General features: G+C 41.4%; 2 protein-coding genes across 2 annotated transcripts in view; one reads left to right on the top strand and one right to left on the bottom strand.

The window, feature by feature from the left end:
* The first annotated feature begins 688 nt into the window (after nt 1-688).
* Nucleotides 689-8,248, top strand: LOC309348064 (leukocyte elastase inhibitor-like). The gene is made up of 6 exons (XM_081873143.1): nt 689-974; nt 2,926-3,063; nt 4,626-4,743; nt 6,288-6,430; nt 7,440-7,607; nt 7,767-8,248. The coding sequence occupies exons 1-6, from the start codon at nt 807-809 to the stop codon at nt 8,178-8,180; spliced, it is 1,149 nt and encodes a 382-aa protein (XP_081729269.1). The 5' UTR covers nt 689-806; the 3' UTR covers nt 8,181-8,248.
* A 10,054-nt stretch (nt 8,249-18,302) lies between these two features.
* Nucleotides 18,303-22,809, bottom strand: part of WRNIP1 (WRN helicase interacting protein 1) — a 42,592-nt gene continuing 38,085 nt past the window's right edge. Inside the window, exons 5-7 of the mRNA XM_081873069.1 lie at nt 21,748-21,903; nt 20,695-20,774; nt 18,303-19,118 (exon numbers count right to left, since the gene is read on the bottom strand). Of these exons, the coding sequence (XP_081729195.1) occupies nt 18,843-19,118; nt 20,695-20,774; nt 21,748-21,903 (512 nt within the window). The 3' untranslated portion in view covers nt 18,303-18,842. The remainder of the gene's footprint in view (nt 19,119-20,694; nt 20,775-21,747; nt 21,904-22,809) is intronic.

The following is a 22,809-nucleotide window of genomic DNA, read 5'->3' as shown; positions in this document are numbered from 1 at the left end:
TCAATTGCACGTTCAAAGCTCTTAATTGCATTTGTCTTTCCCATCCAATCTGTGCCCTTCTTTATGGCAGTGTTCCATTGGTGAGGGAAAAGCTTTGCCAACCAAATGGTGATGCTTAGACACGGTCAATGCAGTTGCACAGGATCGCTCCATAGCCAAGCGACTCGGTGTGAGAGATTATTATACGTGAACCTCTGGACTGCCAGTATTTTTCAGGAAGGATTCAAGCGCAGACTGAGAAATTTAGGTCTGCACAGCTAAATTAGTTTAAAGCACTCTGTCTACCCTAGTGCAACAAAGCCACTTTTAAAAAGAATTTGTGTGCATGGGAACACAATGGGGAAATGACATTGAAAAGTGTAGCATGAACAAAGGATTAATGGAATACCTAAAAACTGACCAAGATGAATGAAACAGAATAATTGCTCAATAAAGACCAGATTTAGTATGAAAATGCTGGCTGCATTAAGATAAATTCAACAGAGCAAATAATTGTTGATGGATGTTAACAGTGGTCAACCGATTGGAATAGTTATTGTAAAATATGCAGGGATGTAAGATATGCAAAATGAACCATGGAAAGAGAAGAAGGGAAGTCATTGGATATGTTAAAGTATGTAAAATGTTTGTTGGAAATTGTAAAACAGAAAAATTAATCAAAATTATATATATATATATATATGAGAATGAGATTTAGTGTAACCACCACATATGCTTTATGTACCCTTTGTGTTTTTGTCAATAGTCATATCTAATAACAACATAACAGAAGTTTTCATTTGATTTCAATCTTTCAGAATTTCACCATGGATGAACTGGCTAATGCAAACACACATTTTGCCCTTGATCTCTTCCAAAAGTTCAATGAATCCAACTCAACAGGCAACATCTTCTTTTCACCCTTTAGCATATCTATTGCCCTAGCTATGGTTTTCCTGGGTACCAAAGGCAACACAGCAGCACAGCTCTCAAAGGTCAGCAAAGCTTTTATTTCTATGTTTTGTGTGACAGCGGTTATACGGATTTCTGGCTATTTTGTTAAGAAGGCTAGATTAGAAATCATTAAAAACCCTTTACATTTACAGTATTCCGAATAGAAGGAGAAGGGTTTGTTTGGACTCAGATGCGTGTCAGAAGATATAAAAAAATATTAATAATAAATAATAATACATTTTTATTTATACACCGCCCCTCCCGGTTCAGAGAACTGGGCTTAGGGTGGCTAACAACACATTTAAAACATTTAATTGTAATACAACATGGAAGCAGCATAAAATACGGTATAAAAACATGAATAACAATAAAATTCAAAGTTCAAAAATCAATTTGGGGGAAATCCATCCAATAAGCATTAGATAGTCACCAGGGCTAGCTGGCTGAATTAGTCCTACTTGGGCCAGCGAGGAGGCCAGGGGAGAATTAGCTGTGGGGTCTCAGAGTGGGTAATCTTCATAAAAGGAGAGGGGGAAGGAAGAGAAGGGAAATAAAAGATCAGGCTGAATTCAAATTAAAGGCCAAACTGAATAGCTTTGTCTATCAGGCTTGATGGAAGGAGGTTAAATCCTGTAGGACCCTAGTCTCATGGGAAAGAGCATTCCACCAGGTCGGAGGCATCACTGAAAAGGCCCTGGCCCTGGCCCTGGTGGAGGATAGTCTGACTTCCTTAGGACCCAGGAGCTCTAAACTATGGTTATTCATGGACCTTAAGGTCCTCTGTGGGGCATACCAGGAGAGGCGGTCCTGTAACTACGAGGGCCCTAAGCCACAATAGGCTTTAAAGGTCAAAACCAGCACCTTGAACCTGACCCCACCGGGAGCCAGTGCAACTGGTAAAGCACTGGGTGAATATGCTCCCATGGCAGGGATCCTGTGAGAAGCCTCGCTGCAGCATTCTGCACCCGATGGAGTTTGTGGGACAGTTTCAAGGGCAGCCCCATGTAGAGCGAATTACAGTAGTCAAGCCTGGAGGTGACTGTCGCATCGATCACTGTGGCCAGATCGGGGCGGGAAAGGTAAGGGACCAACTGCTTAATGCATTTTAATGGAAAAATGCTGCCTTAGCTGTTGCTGTAACCTGCGCCTCCATGGAAAAGGAGGCGTCAAGGATTACACCCAAACTCTTAATGGAAGGCACTGGCACTAAATGGGCCCCCGCAAGAGAAGGGAGTTAGTCCCTCATCCCCATGCCATCCCGAACCAGGCAGAGGAGCTCTGTCTTTGAAGGATTTAGTTTCAATTGGCTCCCACGAAACCATCCAGCCACAGCCTCCAAGCATCTGGTCAGTGTGTCCGGGGCTGAGTCAGTGTGGCCATCCATCAGCAGATAGAGCTGAGCGTCATCAGCATATTGGTGACAACCCAGCCCAAAGCTCCAGACAATCTGGGCAAGGGGGAGCATTAAGATGTTAAAAAGCATCGGGGAGAGGATTGTGCCCTGTGGCACTCCACACACCAAGGAATGGCACGACGACATCTCCCTCCCTAGTGAAACCCTCTGTCCCCGACCAGAGATAAAAGAGCACAGCCATTGTTGGGCTGTGCCCTGTATCCCCACATCGGTGAGGCAGTGGTCCAGAAGATCATGATCGACCATATCAAAAGCTGCTGACAGATCTAAGAGAATCAGCAGTCCCGACCCACCTTGATCCAGTTGTCTACGGAGATCATATGTTAGGGCGACCAGAGCCATCAAAGTCTTCTTGTATTTCTGTTAGTAAAAGTTCCATACAGCCCCCTCCCCTTTTAAAAGAACTCTAAAAGCAGTAATCATTTCTCTGGCAATAGTTCTGCCACACAGCAACTGTACTGTACACTATGTGTGTGTCATTAGGAGACCAGAAAGTTTGTTATGCAGTCTGCTTCTTCATCGGCATCAGTTTAAATGGCTGTCATGCTGATGACTTAGAATTTCTTCCTTCCATGCAGACATTTCACTTTGATGATGTTGAAGACCTTCATTCAAGATTCCAGGCACTCAGTACTGAGATTAATAGGAGTAGTGCACCCTATATATTGAAGCTGGCTAATAGGCTGTACGGAGAAAAGACATACACCTTTTTGCAGGTAAGTTGTTTGCTGGACTGTAAAGGAACTTTGAGAATTTGCTTGGCCACCAGAATTGCTTTCTATTACCCTAGATTAGCTTTGCTCAATCTGGTACCCTCCAGAAAGAATCAGACAGGTACAAGGGTGTACCTGGTACAGGGGTGATGGGATTTGTAGTCCAAAGTATCTGGGTGTCAGCAGGGTGGAGAAAGGGGTTCTAGACTCTGTTATTTAATGAACTCATCAATACAATTATTCTTGGTTGTTGAATCTTCAATAAATTCAAACGAAGTGACTTTGTTTGTTGCAGTCCAGTGAGCTGATAGGTCCACTCTAAAACATCTGTTCTTTGAATGCTTTTTTTAAAAAAATGCACACACAAATGTTGCTGTTCCAACAAGGATAAGGCAGTGGAAGCTGGTCCATTGAGATGAACTCCACTAACCTGTCTGCCCTCATCCAGTCCCCACCTGCCTGCCTTCTAACAAGGGAGTGGCACTTCCAATCAGCCTCCTCCTCCTCCTCCTCCTCCTCCTCCTCCTCAGTATTGCGCCTTGTAGGGAAGGGAGAAAAACTAGACTTTTTTGGCTCTGCCACCACTGGGATATGGATACCAATTTTATTGTGGTTGGCATTTTTGGATGCATCTAAAAATTCATCATGTTTATAATCCTTATTATGACATTATCTTGATTTCATGAAATAGACTTCCCCTAATGAACATTCTGTCCAAGGTTTCAGTTCAGTCATAACTAAATATAATGCAGACCAGTCTTGGAAGGTGCGCATTCACAGTCCGTTCACTATTACTGAAGGAGCGTCCTTGTGTATAGGCCTTTTCTACAGGGCTGTATTGTCCCAGAATATACTTATACTTTAGGAAAAATGTTTAAGAATGAGTAATGATGTATAAGTATTGATGTTTAATTTTGGATAAGTTAAAACTGGTTTTTAAAATGGTCTAAATTAAATGAAAACAAGGTTTGCAAAAAAAAATGAGGAAATGGAAGAAAGAGGAAAAGTAAAATAACAACGTGTTAAAATAAATTATTAAGTCAAAGTTGAGAAATAAGTAATAAGGACTTGCTGAGTTAACAATTTAAACTGGAATACAAGAAGGGGAGGTGTGAGGAGGTCTGAGAAATAAGTTAAATGAAAATAAGTAACTGAAATTTTATGCGTTTTTAATTGTTTTTTAAGTTTTGGATTTTTGGATTTTTGTTATTTTTTTTCTGTCTATTTTTGTTTTTCTGTGGTTTTTGAAAATGCCAATAAATATTCATTAATAAAAAAAAAACAGAGTACAGTATACTTATTTTTTGTGGTGGAAGGGAGGCTATTGCTGATTTCTCAGTGTTCTTTATCTGTTCCGTACATTATAAGAGAACCAACATTTAGACAGTCCCATTAACTTCAGTGGGTCTTCTCGGAGTAAGATTAACTACAGTTCCTTTCATAATCTCCATAAAATAATTACTCTTTCCATTCCGGAATGGGAGGATTAATTGCATCTTCCAATCCAATTGGGTGACTAAAAGGTTTTATTGCCCACTGACAGCTATCCTCTATGGTTTCTCCAGGATTTTTTGGCTGGCACTCAGAAGTTCTACAGAGCTGAGTTAGCCACAGTGGACTTCCGATATAATTCAGACAATGCACGAAAACAAATGAACCAGTGGGTTAAGGACCAAACTGAAGGTGAGTGGCTCTTGAAATATCTCAGCTTTCCAAACCTTTTACTAAGAACAGCCAACATCACTTTTTTCTCTCTTGCAATTTGCACTATGTTCCATTGCTTGTCAACCTCATTTGCCATGATTTCAGCATCCGTGGCAAAAAATTAAAAAAACACAACAGCATTAAATTAAAACCCCTACACACACACACACACACACACACACACTCACTCACTCACTCCATTACATGATTTAAGAGACTGTGTTGTAGAGGCCTTCACTGTCGGGAACAGCAACTTAACCAAGGTTGCAATTCTGTGCACATTTACCTGGAATAATCTATTGTGAACACCATGGGATTAAATTTTGAGATGAACGGGACTGCTCTGGAAATAAAATGCCACTGAAGTAGCAGGCTGGCTGCTGTTGGAAACCAAAATCTCAACTAAATATAATCCAGTAAGACCATTCTTCACACTTTATTTAACCTTACCCAGGCAAAGTAGAAAACCTTTAGGACTGCTTTGTACTGAGAGAAATCTGGCAAGGAGTCATCCCCATAGCATGTGTGGAGAACATTTGGCCTTCCAGATTTTGCATACTCACAACTCCCAGCAGCGCAAGAAGCATGACTAGGGATAATAGGATCTGTAGGTCAGCAACCTTTGGAGAGCCAAAGGTTTCCCACACCGCACCTGCTTTATTGTGTGAATGGGGACACATGTGATACTTGACTTCCTAATGGAAGTCCTCCATTTTGATGGCATCCAGTTTGAGTTCGGTGTTCCTGATTCAACAGAAACCTGAGCCAAAACCCCAAAACCCAGGTGATTGTCAACAGCCAGGGAGTAAAAGCAGCCCTGTTAGGTAGAACAAGTGCCACCACTCCTCTTTCATTTCCTGTTTCGTTTATTCATTTATTGCTTTATTAAGATGAAAAATTACCGTATTTTTTGCACCATAACACTCACTTTTTTCCTCCTAGAAAGTAAGGGGAAATGTCTGTGTGTGTTATGGAGCGAATGCCTGCGGGTGGCGGGGGGGATCTGCTGCAGTCGTGAGCAGAGGATCCATGGTTCCCCTTCCTTCCCTCCTCCGTGGTTACAAAGCACGGATCCACATGGATCCTCAGGATTTTTGCATTGGGCTACTCCAAACTCACTGTCAGATCACATGTCTGTGGCCACAGCATGAACCACAAAAATCATATATCCACTATTTCGTTTAGAATATTTTTTTTCTTGTTTTCCTCCTCTAAAAACTACGTGCGTGTTATGGTCTGGTGCGTGTTATAGAGCGAAAAATACGTATTTCAAATTGCAAAACTACTTGAGATCGGGGGAGGTTTCTTGAGGACATACAATTCTGCTGTGAACAGCGTCAATTTGCTATTTCAAACTTGTATAATTTTATTTTAAAGAGGTTGTCCATGAAAAGGAAAGGGTAGATTTGGGGGCTGAACAAAATAAGGGTGACTCCAGCACAATCCTACTCCTCTAATAATAATATTGTGTGTGTATTGGCTCTTAATAGCTAGATAATTTGTTATGCAACTTTTCCTTCAAGGTAAAATCTGTGACTTGTTACCTGAACATTCAATTGATAAATGTACGAAATTGGTTCTGGTGAATGCCATCTACTTCAGAGCTGACTGGGCAGAGAAGTTTCAAAACAAATTCACTATGGAGATGCCTTTTAGATTGAATATGGTAATTGAATGCTTAGTCTATACAGATTTTTTCTTGTACCTCCAACTTGTACAATGTACAAGGTATATATAGGACTAAATATGTAATGGTTGAATTATCAGCGGTGAAAGGGTTAGTACCACTGAATCACATGAGCTCAATTGAGCTGTTGGGTTGCATCCAAGTTAGTCAGGCTAAGGATAGATCTATTAACATTAATGGACATTACTAAATTAATACTCTTAGGTGGAATCTAGACACATAAAAAATAACTTTGTGAAAATGCCTTTTAAAAAAAGGTTTTGAAAGGCTCACCATCGCCATCTATTGTCACATTTGTATAATGCACTTTACAACACACTTAAAATGTTTTATTTGCAGCTGTATAGCTGAGTCTTAGAAGAGCTTAGTTGGATACACCTCACAACCAAACATATAAAAGGTTGCTTGTTCATGACTAGGCGTAGCAGTTTGTGATTGGCATACTTCTGGATCCCCATCAAATTTTAACCAAGAGCAAGCATTTTATTGAACTTTCTGGACCAGTTTTCCATTGGCCAACTTGAAAGCAAAGCACTGGCTAACAGGCTTTGTTTTAGCATTTCCCTGTCATTATTTTATTGGCCTTGCCAAAGAACAAACAGCTGTGCTGTAAATTGATTATGCTGTTAACGGCTGCAATCCTGTGCACACTTAGCTCTGGGAGTAAGTTCCAATGAATTCAGTTTGACTTTCTTCCAAGTAAGATTCCTCTGCCATGGTATAAAGCACAGCTTCACTCTTAATATGTTTTTTTTGTTTTGTTTTTTTACAAGATCCTCCTTCTCTGTATGAACTCTTGCAAATAAATACAATACAATACAATACAATACAATACAATACAATACAATACAATACAATACAATACAATACAATACAATACAATTAACATAACATAACAACAACATAATATAATATGATGGAAGTCTTTGCTTACATTCTCTTTTTATATGATCATTGTGTATTTTTTTATATAAAAAAAACTATCCAGAAGGAAAAGAAGATAGTGAATATGATGTTTCTGAAAAAGAAGCTTCCTTTTGGGCACATTCCTGAGTGTAGGTGCCGTGTGCTAGAACTTCCTTACGAGGGAAAAGAATTTAGCATGCTGATCCTGCTGCCTTATGATATCGAGGATAGCTCCACTGGCCTGGAACAGGTGATTCTGACTTTCTGTTTCCCCCCTTTCTTCCTCTAAAATAACCTTTCCAAATGGTGCATTGCCAAAATGCTGTAGTTGCAGTGCAAGCGGCACAGCAACAATACAGTATGTTCAATTCATTCTCTCTCTCTCTCTCTCTCTCTCTCTAAATTGCAGCTGGAGAAGCACCTCACCTTAGGAAAGCTCCTAGAGTGGACACACCCGGCAAAGATGGAAAACACTGTCGTTTATGTGCATCTGTCTAAATTTAAACTGGAGGAGAGCTATAACCTCAAAAATGACTTGGCCGCCTTGGGACTGCTGGATATCTTCAACAGCAGAAAGGCAGATTTGTCTGGAATGTCGGAAGCCCGGAATCTCTATGTGTCCCATATTGTTCACAAGTCATTTATAGAAGTGAACGAAGAGGGAGCAGAAGCGGCGGCGGCAACTGCTGTGGTTATTACAACAACATGCACCTCTACACATATTATGGAAGAGGATTTCAACGCTGACCACCCCTTCCTGTTTTTTATCCGCCACAACCCAACAAGAAGTGTACTTTTCTTGGGCAGGTTTGCTTCTCCATGAAAAGTAGAATAAACGGTTGAACCAGATAAATTGATGGACAAAATACTGTTGTTTGTTTCCTTGTTTTAGTTTTTTGCAGATACTTAGAATCATGGAATTGTGGAGTTGGAAGGGACATTCTAACTGCTTGCGATGCAGCAATCCTGCCCATGGCCTTCCTTGGTTCTTATATTATTATTATTATTATTATTATTATTATTATTATTATTATTATTATTATTATTATTATTGGCTTTTAGAAGGAATGTTGTCTATTCTGGATATGGATTAATTTGGGGAAATTATTCAATCTTTATATATCACGGCGTGCTGCTCATTCAGCTCCAGTAATTTGTTTGTTATGCTCAAACTTGATAAGGTCCCCCCCCCCTCTAGCTAGCTTCTTCTTACAGAGACTAATTTGTTTGACATCTGCTTCAAGAAGTGTTCAATGAGGGCCTACAGTAAAAGATAAAAAATGCTTAGAATAGGCTACTATTAGAGAGAGCGAGAGCCTTTTGAGGGCAAGCTTTCATCCCAATCTGCATTTGGTATTCTATGTCCAGTCTGGAGATCTTTTTCCTAGTCTGTATTTGTACTGTATTTGAAATGGCTTTTATAAACAAACAAACAAACAAACAAACAAACAATGAATTGTTTTAATTGTTTTTACTGTGGAATCAGTTTGAGATATTTCATGGAAAGCTATTCATAAATATAATCATCATCACCATCATCATCATCTTCTCGGGGATGCGAGTGGAGCTGTGGTCTAAACCACTGAGCCTAGGGCTTGCCGATCGGAAGGTCGGCGGTTCGAATCCCTGCGACGGTGTGAACTCCCGTTGCTCAGTCCCAGCTCCTGCCAACTACAGTGTGCTCTAGCTGTATTTTGCATCATCCCTCCACACAGTGCTACAGTTCAAAAGCACATCAAAGTGCAAGTAGATAAATAGGTACCACTCCAATAGGAAAGTAAACAGTGTTTCCGTGCGCTGCTCTGGTTCGCCAGAAGCGGCTTAGTCATGCTGGCCACATGACTCGGAAGCTGCACGCCGACTCCCTCGGCCAATAAAGCAAGATGAGCGCCGCAACCCCAGAGTTGGCCACGACTGGACCTAATGGTCGCGGGTCCCTTTACCTTTTTAAATGGGTAATTGGTCCCCATCTCTCTTCTGCACACATGCAAACACAGACAGCATCCTGAGCACAGCCTGCTACCAGGGCATACCATGAGACAGACAGACAGACAGACAGACAGACAGACAGATGATGGATAGATAGATGATAGAGACACACACACACACACACACACACACACACACACACACAGATGCCAAGGACCACGGAAGCCAGTGCTGCTTGTCCAAGGCAAAAAAATCCACAAAAGCACTTTCCCCCTTCCCTGACAAGTTAAATTTATTGCTATATTTTTACTATCCATTTCCTTTCTTTTCATGATACCCCAAAAGAGCTGCCGGAGGCGGCTGCCTCATTCTACCAAGTGACATGATCACCAACCCTGTAGTGTGAAAGAAGCTTGTTTTCGCACACCCCACTTCTTGCAGGTTAAGGGATTCGGCTAGCTTTCTCAGGGGCCACCAAAGTGTTTCAATTCAGCTGAAAGTCTGAAAAGAAGCAGCAGCTCACAATTAACCTGCACTGGAGCTCCATCTACTGCCTGTTGCTCGCAATAAAATTCAAACATGCTCACTATTGCAAGCACCGAAGGCTTACTGACAGCTTGCTCCACGGCTGTGAGAGAGAGCTTTCGGAGAGTTGCAGTATTTAGTTGCACAGGTTAATACACACACACATATTTTAGTTGCTAGCCTCATTCATCATACTTAATTGTGGTTGATGCAGCATTAAACTCTTATTTCTTACATTTTTAGCTCCCTTTCCCTACAACGAATCCCAAGCAGGTCACATGGTTATCTTGTCACAACAGTCCTGTGAAGTAGGATGCATTGAGAAACAGTGACGAAGTTTGGGTTATCCAGCATGATTTATATCTAATTGGGGATTTAAACTCTGTTTTCCTGAGTCCTAGCCCAACCCTCAATTGCAGGAATGGTAAAACTTGTTACTCTTTACTTGTTGTTGTTGTTTAGTCGTTTAGTCATATCCGACTCTTCATGATCCCATGGACCAGAGCACGCCAGGCACTCCTGTCTTCCACTGCCTCCCGCAGTTCGGTCAAACTCATGCTGGTAGCTTCGAAAACACTGTCCAACCATCTCATCCTCTGTCATTCCCTTCTCCTTGTGCCCTCCATCTTTCCCAACATCAGCGTCTTTTCCAGAGAGTCTTCTCTTCTCATGAGGTGGCCAAAGTATTGGAGCCTCAGCTTCACGATCTGTCCTTCCAGTGAGCACTCAGGGCTGATTTCCTTCAGAATGGATAGGTTTGATCTTCTTGCAGTCCATGGGACTCTCAAGAGTCTCCTCCAGCACCATAATTCAAAAGCATCAATTCTTTGGCGATCAGCCTTCTTTATGCTCCAGCTCTCACTTCCATACATCACTACTTGGAAAACCATAGCTTTAACTATACGGACCTTTGTTGGCAAGGTGATGGACTTTCTACTAGTTGGATTCAATTCCCCTGGCAATTGGGTCCTAGTCACTGTGCTAGCTTTTTGTTCATCCGAGTTTCAATTTCCATGGCTCATACAGCTTCTGTCAAAGAAGCACTATCACGTTTCTGCAAACATATTTGCCTTGTTACACATTTGAGTCTGGCACCTTGCAAATCCGGCTTAGCTTAATGCGTTGTGCCAAGAAATTCTGTGGAACGCGTGATTGGGACATGTGACAGGTCACCTAGATGACATTTGGAGACTGCCTAGGTTCAATACATGTTTTGTTTTATTGCAAGGGGGGAGGAAAAGGAGGAGGAAAAGCTTCAGGGGCTGAAGAAAAGTGTAACACAAAACGATGCATTTTGGAGTAATCCGTTAGTGACAGTTCTCACCCAAGGCACGATCTGCTCTAGAAGATCACTTGCAATGGTCAGAATCTATGACAGGGCCGCGTACACATTAGTGACTTAAAACACAGCTAAGTGATTGCTTTTCTCACTTTGGATTGAAGCTGCTTTGGGAGGGGGAAATGCATCAAAATACAGTTCTACATAAGAAATGACAGGGTAGGTATGAATTATGACCACTGCCGTGTGTACTCTGCTTCCTAGGTAAGGTAGGTTAAAGGTAAATGACCCCTGGATGGTTAGGTCCAGTCAAAAGCAACTATGGGTTGCAGCAGTCATCTCGCTTCAGGCCAAGGGAGCCGGTGTTTGTCCACAGACAGCTTTCTGGGTCATGTGGCCAGCATGACTGAACTGCTTCTGGTGCAACGGGAGACCGTGACGAAAACCGGAGCACACAGAAATGCCGTTTACCTTCCTGCCACATTGGTACCTATTAATCTACTTCGACTGATGTGCTTCCGAACTGCTAGGTTGGCAGGAGCTGGGACAGAGCAACGGGAGCTCAACCCATCGCAGGGATTCGAACCGGCAATCTTCTGAAAAGCAAGCCACCTGTGTCCCTAAACCAGTGCTGGGAGTAGACTGGATGCAGGGTAAATGCAGGACTGTGTACATAGCCCAAGTGGACATCTGGTGATTGCCTGGGATAGTATCAAACAATATATCCTCTCCTGCATCCCTGAACATTCCCACAATACGTTTGGAGGAGAGAGGCAAAGCTGGGGTACAAGCCCAAGGAATGGCATGAACACTCCTTCTGTGTCTGTTTTAAGGCGTTCGTGGCATAGGTTGTTAAGTCCCTGTTAGGCTTGCTAAATTGTCAGAAAAATGCAGCCGTTTTTATGCCATTAAGAGCAGATCAATGTGCAGAAAGCCACAGGTGAAACTTTTCACATGAATAGCTAAAAGATGAACACGTGCAACTGACCAAAGACAAATGACTAGGCTGGAAAAACGATCGTGGCTGGTTGAAGCGTTGTGATACTGCAGAGGGTGGCTGAACTGATGCAGAATTTTCAAGAGCTGGGATCATGTGATTCAAAATAGAAGGCCAAAATTAGGGTTTAAAGAAGCAGAGAGGGATTATGTGCTGCTGTGAAAGCAACATTGGTTGGGATCTGGGTTAGTAATCCATATTTAAACCAAATGATTTTTCTATCTTTGAATCACATTTAAATAGTATTTAAAGCTTTTATATAAGCTTTTATACAAACATGGGTGGTTTTATTGTGTTCTAGCTTGGTTAGTAAATTCAAAGTGAAGGACACTATTGTCCTTCAGCACAATAGCTCATGGGATCACAGATTAAGCAAAGCAGTCTTTTAGTTTGAAATGAAATTAACAAACCTTGACTGAGCCTTTCTCTGATTCTACAATTTCTTAGTTATCCAAGCTTATCAGCCTGTTTCCCCTTAAACATATTGGTGGCATCCGATTGCATCTGTCCACATGCAGAACAGACTTTCCCTCATGGAATGGGGCTTCCTGTTCCTCTTCTCCCAGCTGCAACCCCCCCCCATGCATCCTCCAAATCTGTTCCTGATAGTTGGGGTATCCTCTGGAGCTGGGGCTGTGTGTGTGTGTGTGTGTGTGTGTGTGTGTGTGTGAGAGAGAGAGAGAGAGAGAGAGAGAGAGAGAGAGAGAGATCTCCTATTGTACAATGCTGGATATCACATAATGGAAAGACAAGAGTCTAGTACAATGCCTGTGAATGCTTAAGGTGACCTTTCAAATCCGGAATGGAAGTTGGTTAATATGCCCTTCACTACCATGGTGCCCTCCAGGTGTTTCAGGCTTTCCCCAGGCTGAAGATGGCTGAGCTAACATAACCACCGCCTTTTGGGAGTAAAACAGCAGAACCCTGAACATTAACAGCTCACTCACTGCGAGTTCCTAGAGGCAAGGATGAAACCAGTTGCCATTGCTCCGTCGCTTTTTGACAGCGCATACCATAAAAAAAAAAAAATCTTGATGAGGCAAGTTATGAGGACGACATTTGGCCATTTGACGCAAAGTTTGCTGAAATCGGATATGATACGGGCACGCTCTGTAACCTCCCATTTTTATTCGCTCTGGAAGAAAACAACATGACCGGCCAAAGTTCAAGTGTGTCCTCAGAGGAATTAAAAAGGGCTAAAAATGAGGCAGCAAGAGGTCAAGTTACTAGCAGCAGAATGCTACATACCTGGGTTAAGCCGTGGCGCATGCTCAGTGAGAGTGCGTTGTTTTCCAGATGCTTAATAGTGCAAGCAGGCCAAATTGAGTATCCATGAAATTTAGATGGCTTGGCTCCTTATACACCACACTGACTTCTGGGTGCTTACCAGAAAGTTGACGTCTCCTTCCTGAATCTAAGTTTGGCTTAAAGGGAAACAACTGAAGTTTATATGATGTCACACGTTACATTTCTGTTTTGTAAGTGGTTGTAGGCCTGGGACCACTGTGTGGACAGAAGGAGCTCTAGTAATGTTAAGAAATTGTAAAATATCAGCTTAAACCCTCAGAAAGGAAAAAGGTTCGCTGCGGATGTCATTTGTCTGCAGTGCAGAATTTTGGCGCAGATATATTTTGGTTCCTCAGTGGCAGCTTCGGGGCTGCAGAACTGATTAAGCACACAATGAAGGCTATGCAAACAATTTGTACATTATCCCCCCCTTTTGTGTAATTTTAACTTTCTTCAACATAATCTGGAGGCAATTTTTAACACAAACCATCACCACGGAAGCACATTGTGATGAGCAGACTACCATGATTTATGTAGTAAGTATGCTGGATTGGGTGATGTATTTAGCATACAGAGCCCAGTTTAAGAAGTGACAAAAAACAGGCATGCCAGTCCACACAAATCTGTGACCTCTGCCACTTATTGCAATTGAATGATGTGGCTTCAAGATTTGACCCACAGAGAACACCTTTCGGTTTGCCAATAAATCTGACTAGAGGAACCAGCCCAACAACAGATGTGGGAAGAAATGATGCAGTTGGCCGCAGAAGATGCTACAGGATTCCAGTCTGTCAGCTCTTGGTAGGGGTCCATCCACTGTGGCTTATATCTCAAGTCATCTTCCCTTCCTCAGATGCCAATCTCTCCAGCACACGGTTATCCCATCTCCTGTTCCTGCTTGAAGTAAGAGTACAACGAACTAGCTTGCTAAAGCAGCCTTTGCCAGACCTCCAGATGTTCAGGACTACAACTGGGCTCCTTTGAGAGGACGGGCAGTGTATAAATTTAACAACAGCCATCAGCGCAGCAAGCCTCTTGAGGGGTCCCTGGTTCGCAAAGGCTACCTTAAATCATTTTCAAAAAACAGAAAATAGTAGGTGTTTTCCAAAACTAAAAAGGCATTTTCGGGAGATCTCTGAGATCCAGCTACAGTGGTACCTCAGGTTACATACGCTTCAGGTTACATACATTTCAGGTTACATACTCCGCTAACCCAGAAATAGTGCTTCAGGTTAAGAACTTTGCTTCAGGTTGAGAACAGAAATCGTGCTCTGGCGGCACGGCAGCAGCAGGAGGCCCCATTACCTAAAGTGGTGCTTCAGGTTAAGAACAGTTTCAGGTTAAGTACGGACCTCCGGAACGAAGTACTTAACCCGAGGTACCATTCACCCCCCCTCAAAAGCCCCTTTATTAAAATATTTATACCCCATTTTATGCCGCTAAGGGAAACATGGAGGCAGCTAATAAGTGTTTCAAGCCATCTACCAATAAAAGGACGTAGGAATTATTTAAAGAAGAAAAATAGTAATGTTAAACAAATCTGTATTAAATCAGCTAAAAATGAAACACACACAGGAACCCAGAGGGAACACTCTGAGTGGACAAAGTAAGGAAAAATATCCTGCCTTTTCACTGAAAATAGATGTTTTAATTTACTCTTGGACTGTGGCCTTTGTTTTTTTGTGTAAGATTTTAGTGGCCATTGGCTATGACGAAAATCTGACTGACTGACTGACATACTTCTTTATTGGGACTCCTTGTTCATTATTCTGAACATGCATTATAAATGGAAGTAAACGCAGATCAGTAATTCTTACAGAGACAGAATGAACAGCCCCCATTCCAGGACATGATTATTCTGCTGCATCAAAAATATACTCTCGGTTAAAAATAATTTTTATTAATTTTACAACATAAACAAAAAACAAACAAACATAACACGACTTCCCCATACCTCCCCTTCACTGCATCCTTGTTTTAAAATTTTTTAGCAATCCTTCATCCATTTTTATATTTAATTCTCTTTAAAATTTTCTTAGGCTTAAATTTTTACAGCTGTAATTCTTTATATCAAATCCCTTGACATCTTAACATTCCGAAATTTTACAACAATTTTTAAGATAGATTTTAAATTTTTTCCAGTCTTCTTCCACTGTCTCTCTCCTCTGGTCACGAATTCTGCCGGTCATCTCTGCCAGTCCCATAAATTCAGTCACCTTGGTCTGCCATTCTTCCAGAGTAGGTAGTTCTTTAGTCTTCCAATACTTTGCCAAAAGAATTCTTGCTGCTGTTGTTGCGTACATAAAAAATGTTCTATCTTTCTTTGGAACCATTTGGCCTACCATGCCCAAGAGAAAAGCCTCCGGTTTCTTTACAAATGTCCACTTAAGGATTTTCTTAATTTCATTATAGATCATTTCCCAGTAGGCCTTAATCTTCGGGCAGGTCCACCAAAGATGATAAAAAGTTCCTTCACATTCATTACACTTCCAACAGTTGTTATTGGGCAAATGATATATCTTTGCAAGCTTGACTGGGGTCATGTACCATCTATAGATCATTTTCATTATATTCTCTTTTAAGGCACTACATGCCGTGAATTTAATACCTGTGGTCCATAACTGCTCCCAGTCAGCAAACATAATATCATGACCAATGTCTTGTGCCCACTTAATCATAGCTGATTTAACCGTTTCATCCTGTGTGTTCCATTTTAGCAGCAGATTGTACATTCTAGACAGATTCTTAGTATTGGGTTCTAACAATTCTGTTTCTAGCTTTGACCTCTCCTTCTGGAATCCTAGTTTCCTGTCCTGCTTAAAGGTCTCATTAATCTGGTAATAATGTAACCAGTCTCGGACTTTAGGTTTTAATTTCTCAAAACTCTGTAGTTTCAACTTTTCACCGTCATATTCTATAATTTCACTATATTTTGGCCAATCTGAATCCATGTTCAGTCTTTTTACCGCCTTAGCTTCCATTGGTGACAACCACCTGGGGGTTTTACTCTCTAACAAATCTTTATATCGGTTCCATACATTATACAGTGCTTTCCTGACAATATGGTTTTTAAAGTTTCTATGAACCTTTACCTTGTCATACCATAAGTATGCATGCCAACCAAAGTTGTTATCGTAGCCTTCCAGATCCAAAATATCTGTATTCTCAAGAAGTAGCCATTGTTTCAGCCAGCAAAAAGCTGCTGCTTCATAGTAAAGTCTTAAGTCCGGCAGGGCGAAGCCCCCTCTATCCTTTGCATCAGTCAAAATCTTAAATTTTATTCTGGGTTTTTTGCCCTGCCAGACAAATTTAGATATATCTTTCTGCCACTTCTTGAAACAATCCATCTTGTCTAAAATTTGCAATGTCTGGAACAAAAATAACAATCTCGGCAATACATTCATCTTGGTAACAGCAATTCGGCCTAACAAGGAAAGTCTCAGCCTAGACCATATATCAAAATCTTTCTTCACTTCCAACCAACATTTCTCATAATTATCTTTGAATAAGTTCACATTCTTAGATGTTAAATTCACCCCCAGATATTTTACTCTTTTTGCAATTTCCAAACCGGTTTCTCTTTGGAAACTATCTTTTCCCCCCATCGTTAGATTTTTTTCCAACACCTTTGTCTTATGCTTATTTAATTTGAAACCTGCTACTTGACCAAATATTTCAATTAATTCCAAAACTCTTTTTGTACTGGCTTCTGGCTGTTGCAATGTCAAAACTAGGTCATCTGCAAATGCTCTTAACTTATAATGTTTAGTTCCGACCTGTATTCCTTTAACCAGCTGGTCCCTTCTAATCATATTCAGGAAAACCTCCAGTACCGATATAAACAATAGGGGGGATATTGGGCATCCCTGTCGTGTCCCTTTCTCAATTGGGATCTCGTCCATGACCATACCATTTACAATTAGTTTAGCCTTTTGCTCAGAATATATTGCACCTATACCGTTTTCAAAATTTTGGCCTACCCCCATCCCTTGGAGATTCCTCTTCATAAAACTCCAACAAATATTGTCAAAGGCTTTCTCTGCATCCACAAAAATCAACACAACTTTTCTATTTATGTCAGTTTCCAGAAGTTCCAAAATGTCTATAATGTTCCTCACATTATCTGACATTTGTCTACCTGGTAGAAAGCCTGTTTGGTCCCTGTGAATCTCCTCTAACAAAACTTTCTTAAATCTTTTTGCTAAAATGTCTGCAAAAATTTTATAATCCACATTCAGAAGTGATATAGGGCGGTAGTTCTTAACTTGATGTTTCTCAGTTTCTGTCTTCGGTATAAGTGAGATGAATGCTTCCTTCCACGATTCGGGAGCCTTTTTCCCCTCCAAGATTTGGTTACAAACTTCTTTCAATGGTTGTACTAACCATTCCTTCAATGCTTTATAGTATCTCGCAGTTAGCCCATCTGGTCCTGGTGATTTCCCTAGTTGCATATCCTGAATGGCACCCTCTATTTCTTGATCTGTAATTTTCTCATCAAAAATATACTCTCCAATGAAAGACACAGCAAGAGTTTTCCCTAACCTTTCCCTCCTTCCCCCCCAAAGCAGATGCTGACTGGAAAGAAGCCAAGACAGAGCAGTAAATCATGCAGAGAGAGAATGGGCAGCCTCCTCCACCTTCCACATGAATGCTTTGGGCTTCACTATTGAGTTTGGGAATTACTGATGTATAGCACAGAACAGGGCCACAGCGATCCAACGCAACAGGTGTACGAGACTGAAATCTGCCAAGCATCCATAAGGCTATGGAAAATGAATTCTCCCCAACCTCATGTGGAGTTTCGGCTGGCAACAGAATGGCACTCGCTCAGAGGCAAGAGGCGTAAGTGGGAAGCAGAATAGCTAAAATAGTGTTAAGAACCACACCACCATAAACTGATCTTGACTTTCAACAAAACAGACACTAAGAAAGTTTTAAATCAACCTTTATTTACAAAATTTCACAGTATCAAAAATAATCTGACAAGTGGGTTAAATTCCCGTCATATTACTTTTTCTATATCAAGGTGGAAATGCAGAATTTTTATTCTTTTAACCTAGTCCTTTTTCAGTTTCGAGCAAGCCCACGGCATGAAGCAGGCCACTTTTAAGTGATTTAAGTGATTTAATTGGGAGCATTCAGTATAGAACAAGTTCCTAACCTAGGCTAGATTGTGTCCCAAATGTTTTCTTTTTAAAAAAATAATGACCATTGCCTGACCTAGATATGTTTTCTTATGTCCAATGATTTCAGTTGATCTTAAAACATGTACAACAGTAGACCAGATTGTGGACATCCATCTTCTACACAAAGTCCATAACTTCTGATATATTTTACCTCACAAAACCATAATTCTGTGCCTGGATAACATGGTGGAGTTAAAACAGAAATTATTGCAAAATTAAACTTAAGTGTGCATGTGTGTGTGTGGCAGGAGAAAGCTGGCCACCACATTGCACGTAGGGTCATCACATTCTTTGTTGTGTAAAAAAATCGACCCCTTTCAGTTCTTTAGGCAGGTAATCCTGCTCCACAGGTTCCTTATACATTGGGTTATATTTATAACCTTTGCCATAGCCTATGTCTTTCATGAGCCTGGTTGGTGCGTTCCTCAAGTGCAAAGGAACAGGTGGAAGAGGTCCCTGGTGGTTTCTCAGACATGCCTTGACGTTGTTGTAAGCGCCATACACTTCTATAGACTTTGGTGCTCTGGCAAAATAGACCACGCATTGCGCCAGTAAGACCTGTACAACGAAAGAGAAAATAGAAAAATAGACTGAAATAATACGAAGCGCTTTCAGAACGCTTGCTACTGAGGCCGCCAGGTATCTTTTCTAATAAGAAGAAGAACATAATATATAAGAAGACTCCTGTTGAATTGGCCTCTGCTAGTCTGACACCCTGTTTCCCAGAGTGAAGTTCAGCAAGGCCCAAGTTTTCCCACATCCAGTTTTATAGTGTGCAGCTGACAATGGGTCATGTGAACACAGTGATACTGAAACGATAATGAATTGAAAACTCATTTTATTTTTATTCACTCATTTCTAAACCACACACTCATACAAATGTACACTAGTGATCAAAATTGTGGAAACCTTTTGGAAAAAGTGTATTTCTGAGGTTTGATGGTTCATAATACCTGACTGAATCTCTAAACAGTCATGCTCACTGGCTACATTCAAATGAAGGAAACCTACTGCATCTCAACCTAAGCAAGTTGTGCTTCCTTTTTCTGGTTATCTGGCTATAACTTTTGATAGATAATTTGACAGATAATTGAACAAACTTTGTTGCATTACATTCTTCATTAAATTATCTTTCCATTGATACATAATTTTATGGTATTACTCCAAAAAAGTGGTGTTATGAGTCATCAAACCTCAGAGATATACTTTCCCCAAAAGGTTTCCACAATTCTGGCCATTAGTGTATGTGCCTGTACAAAAATCTCAAATTAAACCCAGAACAACAAAAACAAAGATCAAAATGCACTGAAGAAACTGGAGTACAAAATGGGTCATGTGACAAGAGAAACTAAAAAATGGCGAAGCGTTTTTGTAAGGCCTTCTGAGATAAACAGATTTAAAACTCATTACAGATGGTGCCAAATTGATTTCATTAGCTAGAGAGTTGCCTAAGCCCACTACACAAAATGCATAATTTCTTGTAGAGGACAATCTGACACTGGGACCTTGCTTCTGTGGTGGATCGCAAAGACTTAGCAGTGATATAAGGAATAAGGTGATCTTTTTAAGTCCGCTGCTTCCAGGTTGTTTTGGGTTTTTATATATTCAGAGAATGGGAAAACCTTAAAGTTGGCCTATAGCCCTGCAGCTCCCTCAACAGAGGTTTTATTAACTAGTCGGTAGCCAATGCCTAATTACAACCAGACTGATAAAACAGAAGAAACTGAAAGTGGCAGGTGAGAGTAACATATACACAACTTTTATCTGTATGCCTCCTTTTCAGTTCAAACCATGCTAAAGGTGGCTTGCAACATGAAAAAACCACGTAACTGCAACATGACAAAAGTACTAATAAACAACCAAACCGAACAATTTTCATACAAATCACAAGAAGATCTAAAATAAAGACACAAAAGATTAAAATCAAGAGCAACAGCCTCCACTAAGAAATACACCAGCCCAAGAGTCTGTCCAGCGATCTCAGCTTTTGTAGCTGGAGTCAGTCTGCATCCCTCCCTCCCAGACCAGGTGGGAAAAGGCCTGCAAAGCAGGGAGCATGCCTTCCAGGATTCACAGGCAACATTTAGTGGTTGAGATGCTGACAATTATAGAAGTAAATTTATACCAACTTTACCTCACACTCTGGCATTCCAATGAAGTGGCAGCCTTGATAAGCAGCCACCGCTTGGGTTAACGCCGAGGGATCAGCCAATCCTACAACCAAAAATTACATTTTAGAAAGCACATCACGGTCAGCAATGTAATACTCCATACAGTGCCCATCTTATTCCTTAAGCCAACTGTCATGTCAGGGCTGTTGTCAGGGGGCTGGCGCTGTCGGGAGAGGGCCCATTACAAACACTTGGAACCCACTGGACCCTCTCTGTTGCTATCTGTTCACTTGTGTCCTCCAAGCAAGTGAGTATGGACAGCTAGGCAAGAAGAAGCAAAATTCTCCGTGCCCTCTTTGCCTGGATAGCTACACAGTTTGGGGCCAAGAGAGCGAGAAAGTAGTGACAGCACTGAGGAAGAGGTGAATGCACTCAATTAGGGGTCCACTCTTCATAAAGGTAAAGGGACCCCTGACCATTAGGTCGAGTCGCGGACGACTCTGGGGTTGCGATGCTCATCTCACTTTATTGGCCGAGGGAGCCGGCGTACAGCTTTCAGGTCATGTGGCCAGCATGACTAAGCTGCTTCTGATGAGCCAGAGCAGCGCACGGAAACGCCATTTACCTTCTTGCCGGAGCGGTACCTATTTATCTACTTGCACTTTGACGTGCTTTAGAACTGCTAGGTGGGCAGGAGCAGGGACCGAGCAACGGCAGCTCACCCCGTCACGGGGATTCGAACCGCTGACCTTCTGATCAGCAATCCCTAGGTTCTGTGTTTTAGACCACAGTGCCACCCATGTCCACTCTACATAGAGCCTCCCAAATCTTGCTTACAAGCCAGTCAGAAGAGGCTTGCTCAGCCACGGCTAGAAGGACCTTCCAATGTCAAGTAAGCGAGAGTTGACTCTGTTCCTTGCCACCCTCTCCCAAGGGCGTACTAAAATGAACTCTTTTATAGCAGGGCTGGGGCACCAGTGGACCACAACTCCCATCGTCTCTGAAAATACAGCTCCACACAGCAGTATCTAAAAAGCAAATAAGACAATAAAACTAGTCTGCTTTAAGTAACTCACCTATGTCTTCACTTGCAAACCTTACCAACCTTCTTGCTACGTAGAGTGGATCCTCACCACCTTCCAGCATTCGGGCAAGCCAGTAAAGAGAGGCATTTTCATCAGAGCCTCGCATAGATTTATGGAGGGCAGAGATGCAGTTGTAATGCTCTTCTCCTATTCAGAAAAATAATTAAATAGATAAAAATCACACCCTCCACAACAAACTTGGTCATTCAGTGCAACTGACTGGCAGTACATGATTTTGAGCTCCTTGGAAGAAAAAGGTAGGATATAAACAAACAAACAAACAAACAATTTATCTGGTTTTTATCCTTTTTTAAAAACTGAGTACTTGTACACCACCTAGAAAATACTGTAATGAAGCAGTATATAAATTGCCAGAACAAAACATTCAAGACAGTCGGAAGGGAATACAGACGATAGGGTCCAGTTAATGCTTTGAATAAATTGCTATAAGCAGCATTGATGACCACTAGTTTAGATGTCTTTTGAAATGGTTATTTAAATTCACAGCATACAGATCTATCAATGGCCACTAGCTTTGACACCTACATGCAGCCTCCAAGTCCAAAATCAGGAAGTTTCCAATTACCAAATGCCCGGAGCAAGCCCTGTACATCTTTATCACAAAGCACTGGATGTGTCTTTAAACATAAATATAAGTAAGTAAGTAATTATTCAATACAACGGTGTGAAGTTGTACCGCTATGCACTTTCCACACAGCCCCAAACTGCTGCCCGATGCATGGAATGATTATCAGGTGTTTTGCTATATAGACTAGAAGCAAGCAACGCATAACAGTATGGGATCTGTAACCTCCTGCCTTAGAATTTAAAGGCGGAACCACTTGTATCTTCATTAGCAAAGGTGTAAGCCTGAATCCCTCTGAAGCGGGATTTCCCTATCCGCTTGTCTCCAGGGTGGTCTCTTTCTACGACACACAAGGCCAGCAGACAGCTATTTTTAATAGCGCTCCACACAAAAAGCCCACTGGTATGCCATCGTTATCAGGCCAATATAAACAGCGTGTCTGTGCTCTGTCACAGCATTCAGGCTTT

The sequence above is a fragment of the Podarcis erhardii genome (genome assembly GCF_964252035.2).
Source record: "Podarcis erhardii genome assembly, chromosome: 8".
Classification (NCBI taxonomy): Eukaryota; Metazoa; Chordata; class Lepidosauria; order Squamata; family Lacertidae; genus Podarcis; species Podarcis erhardii.
Note: the sequence above shows the minus strand (reverse complement) of the source record. Positions and strands in the feature narration are given on the sequence as shown.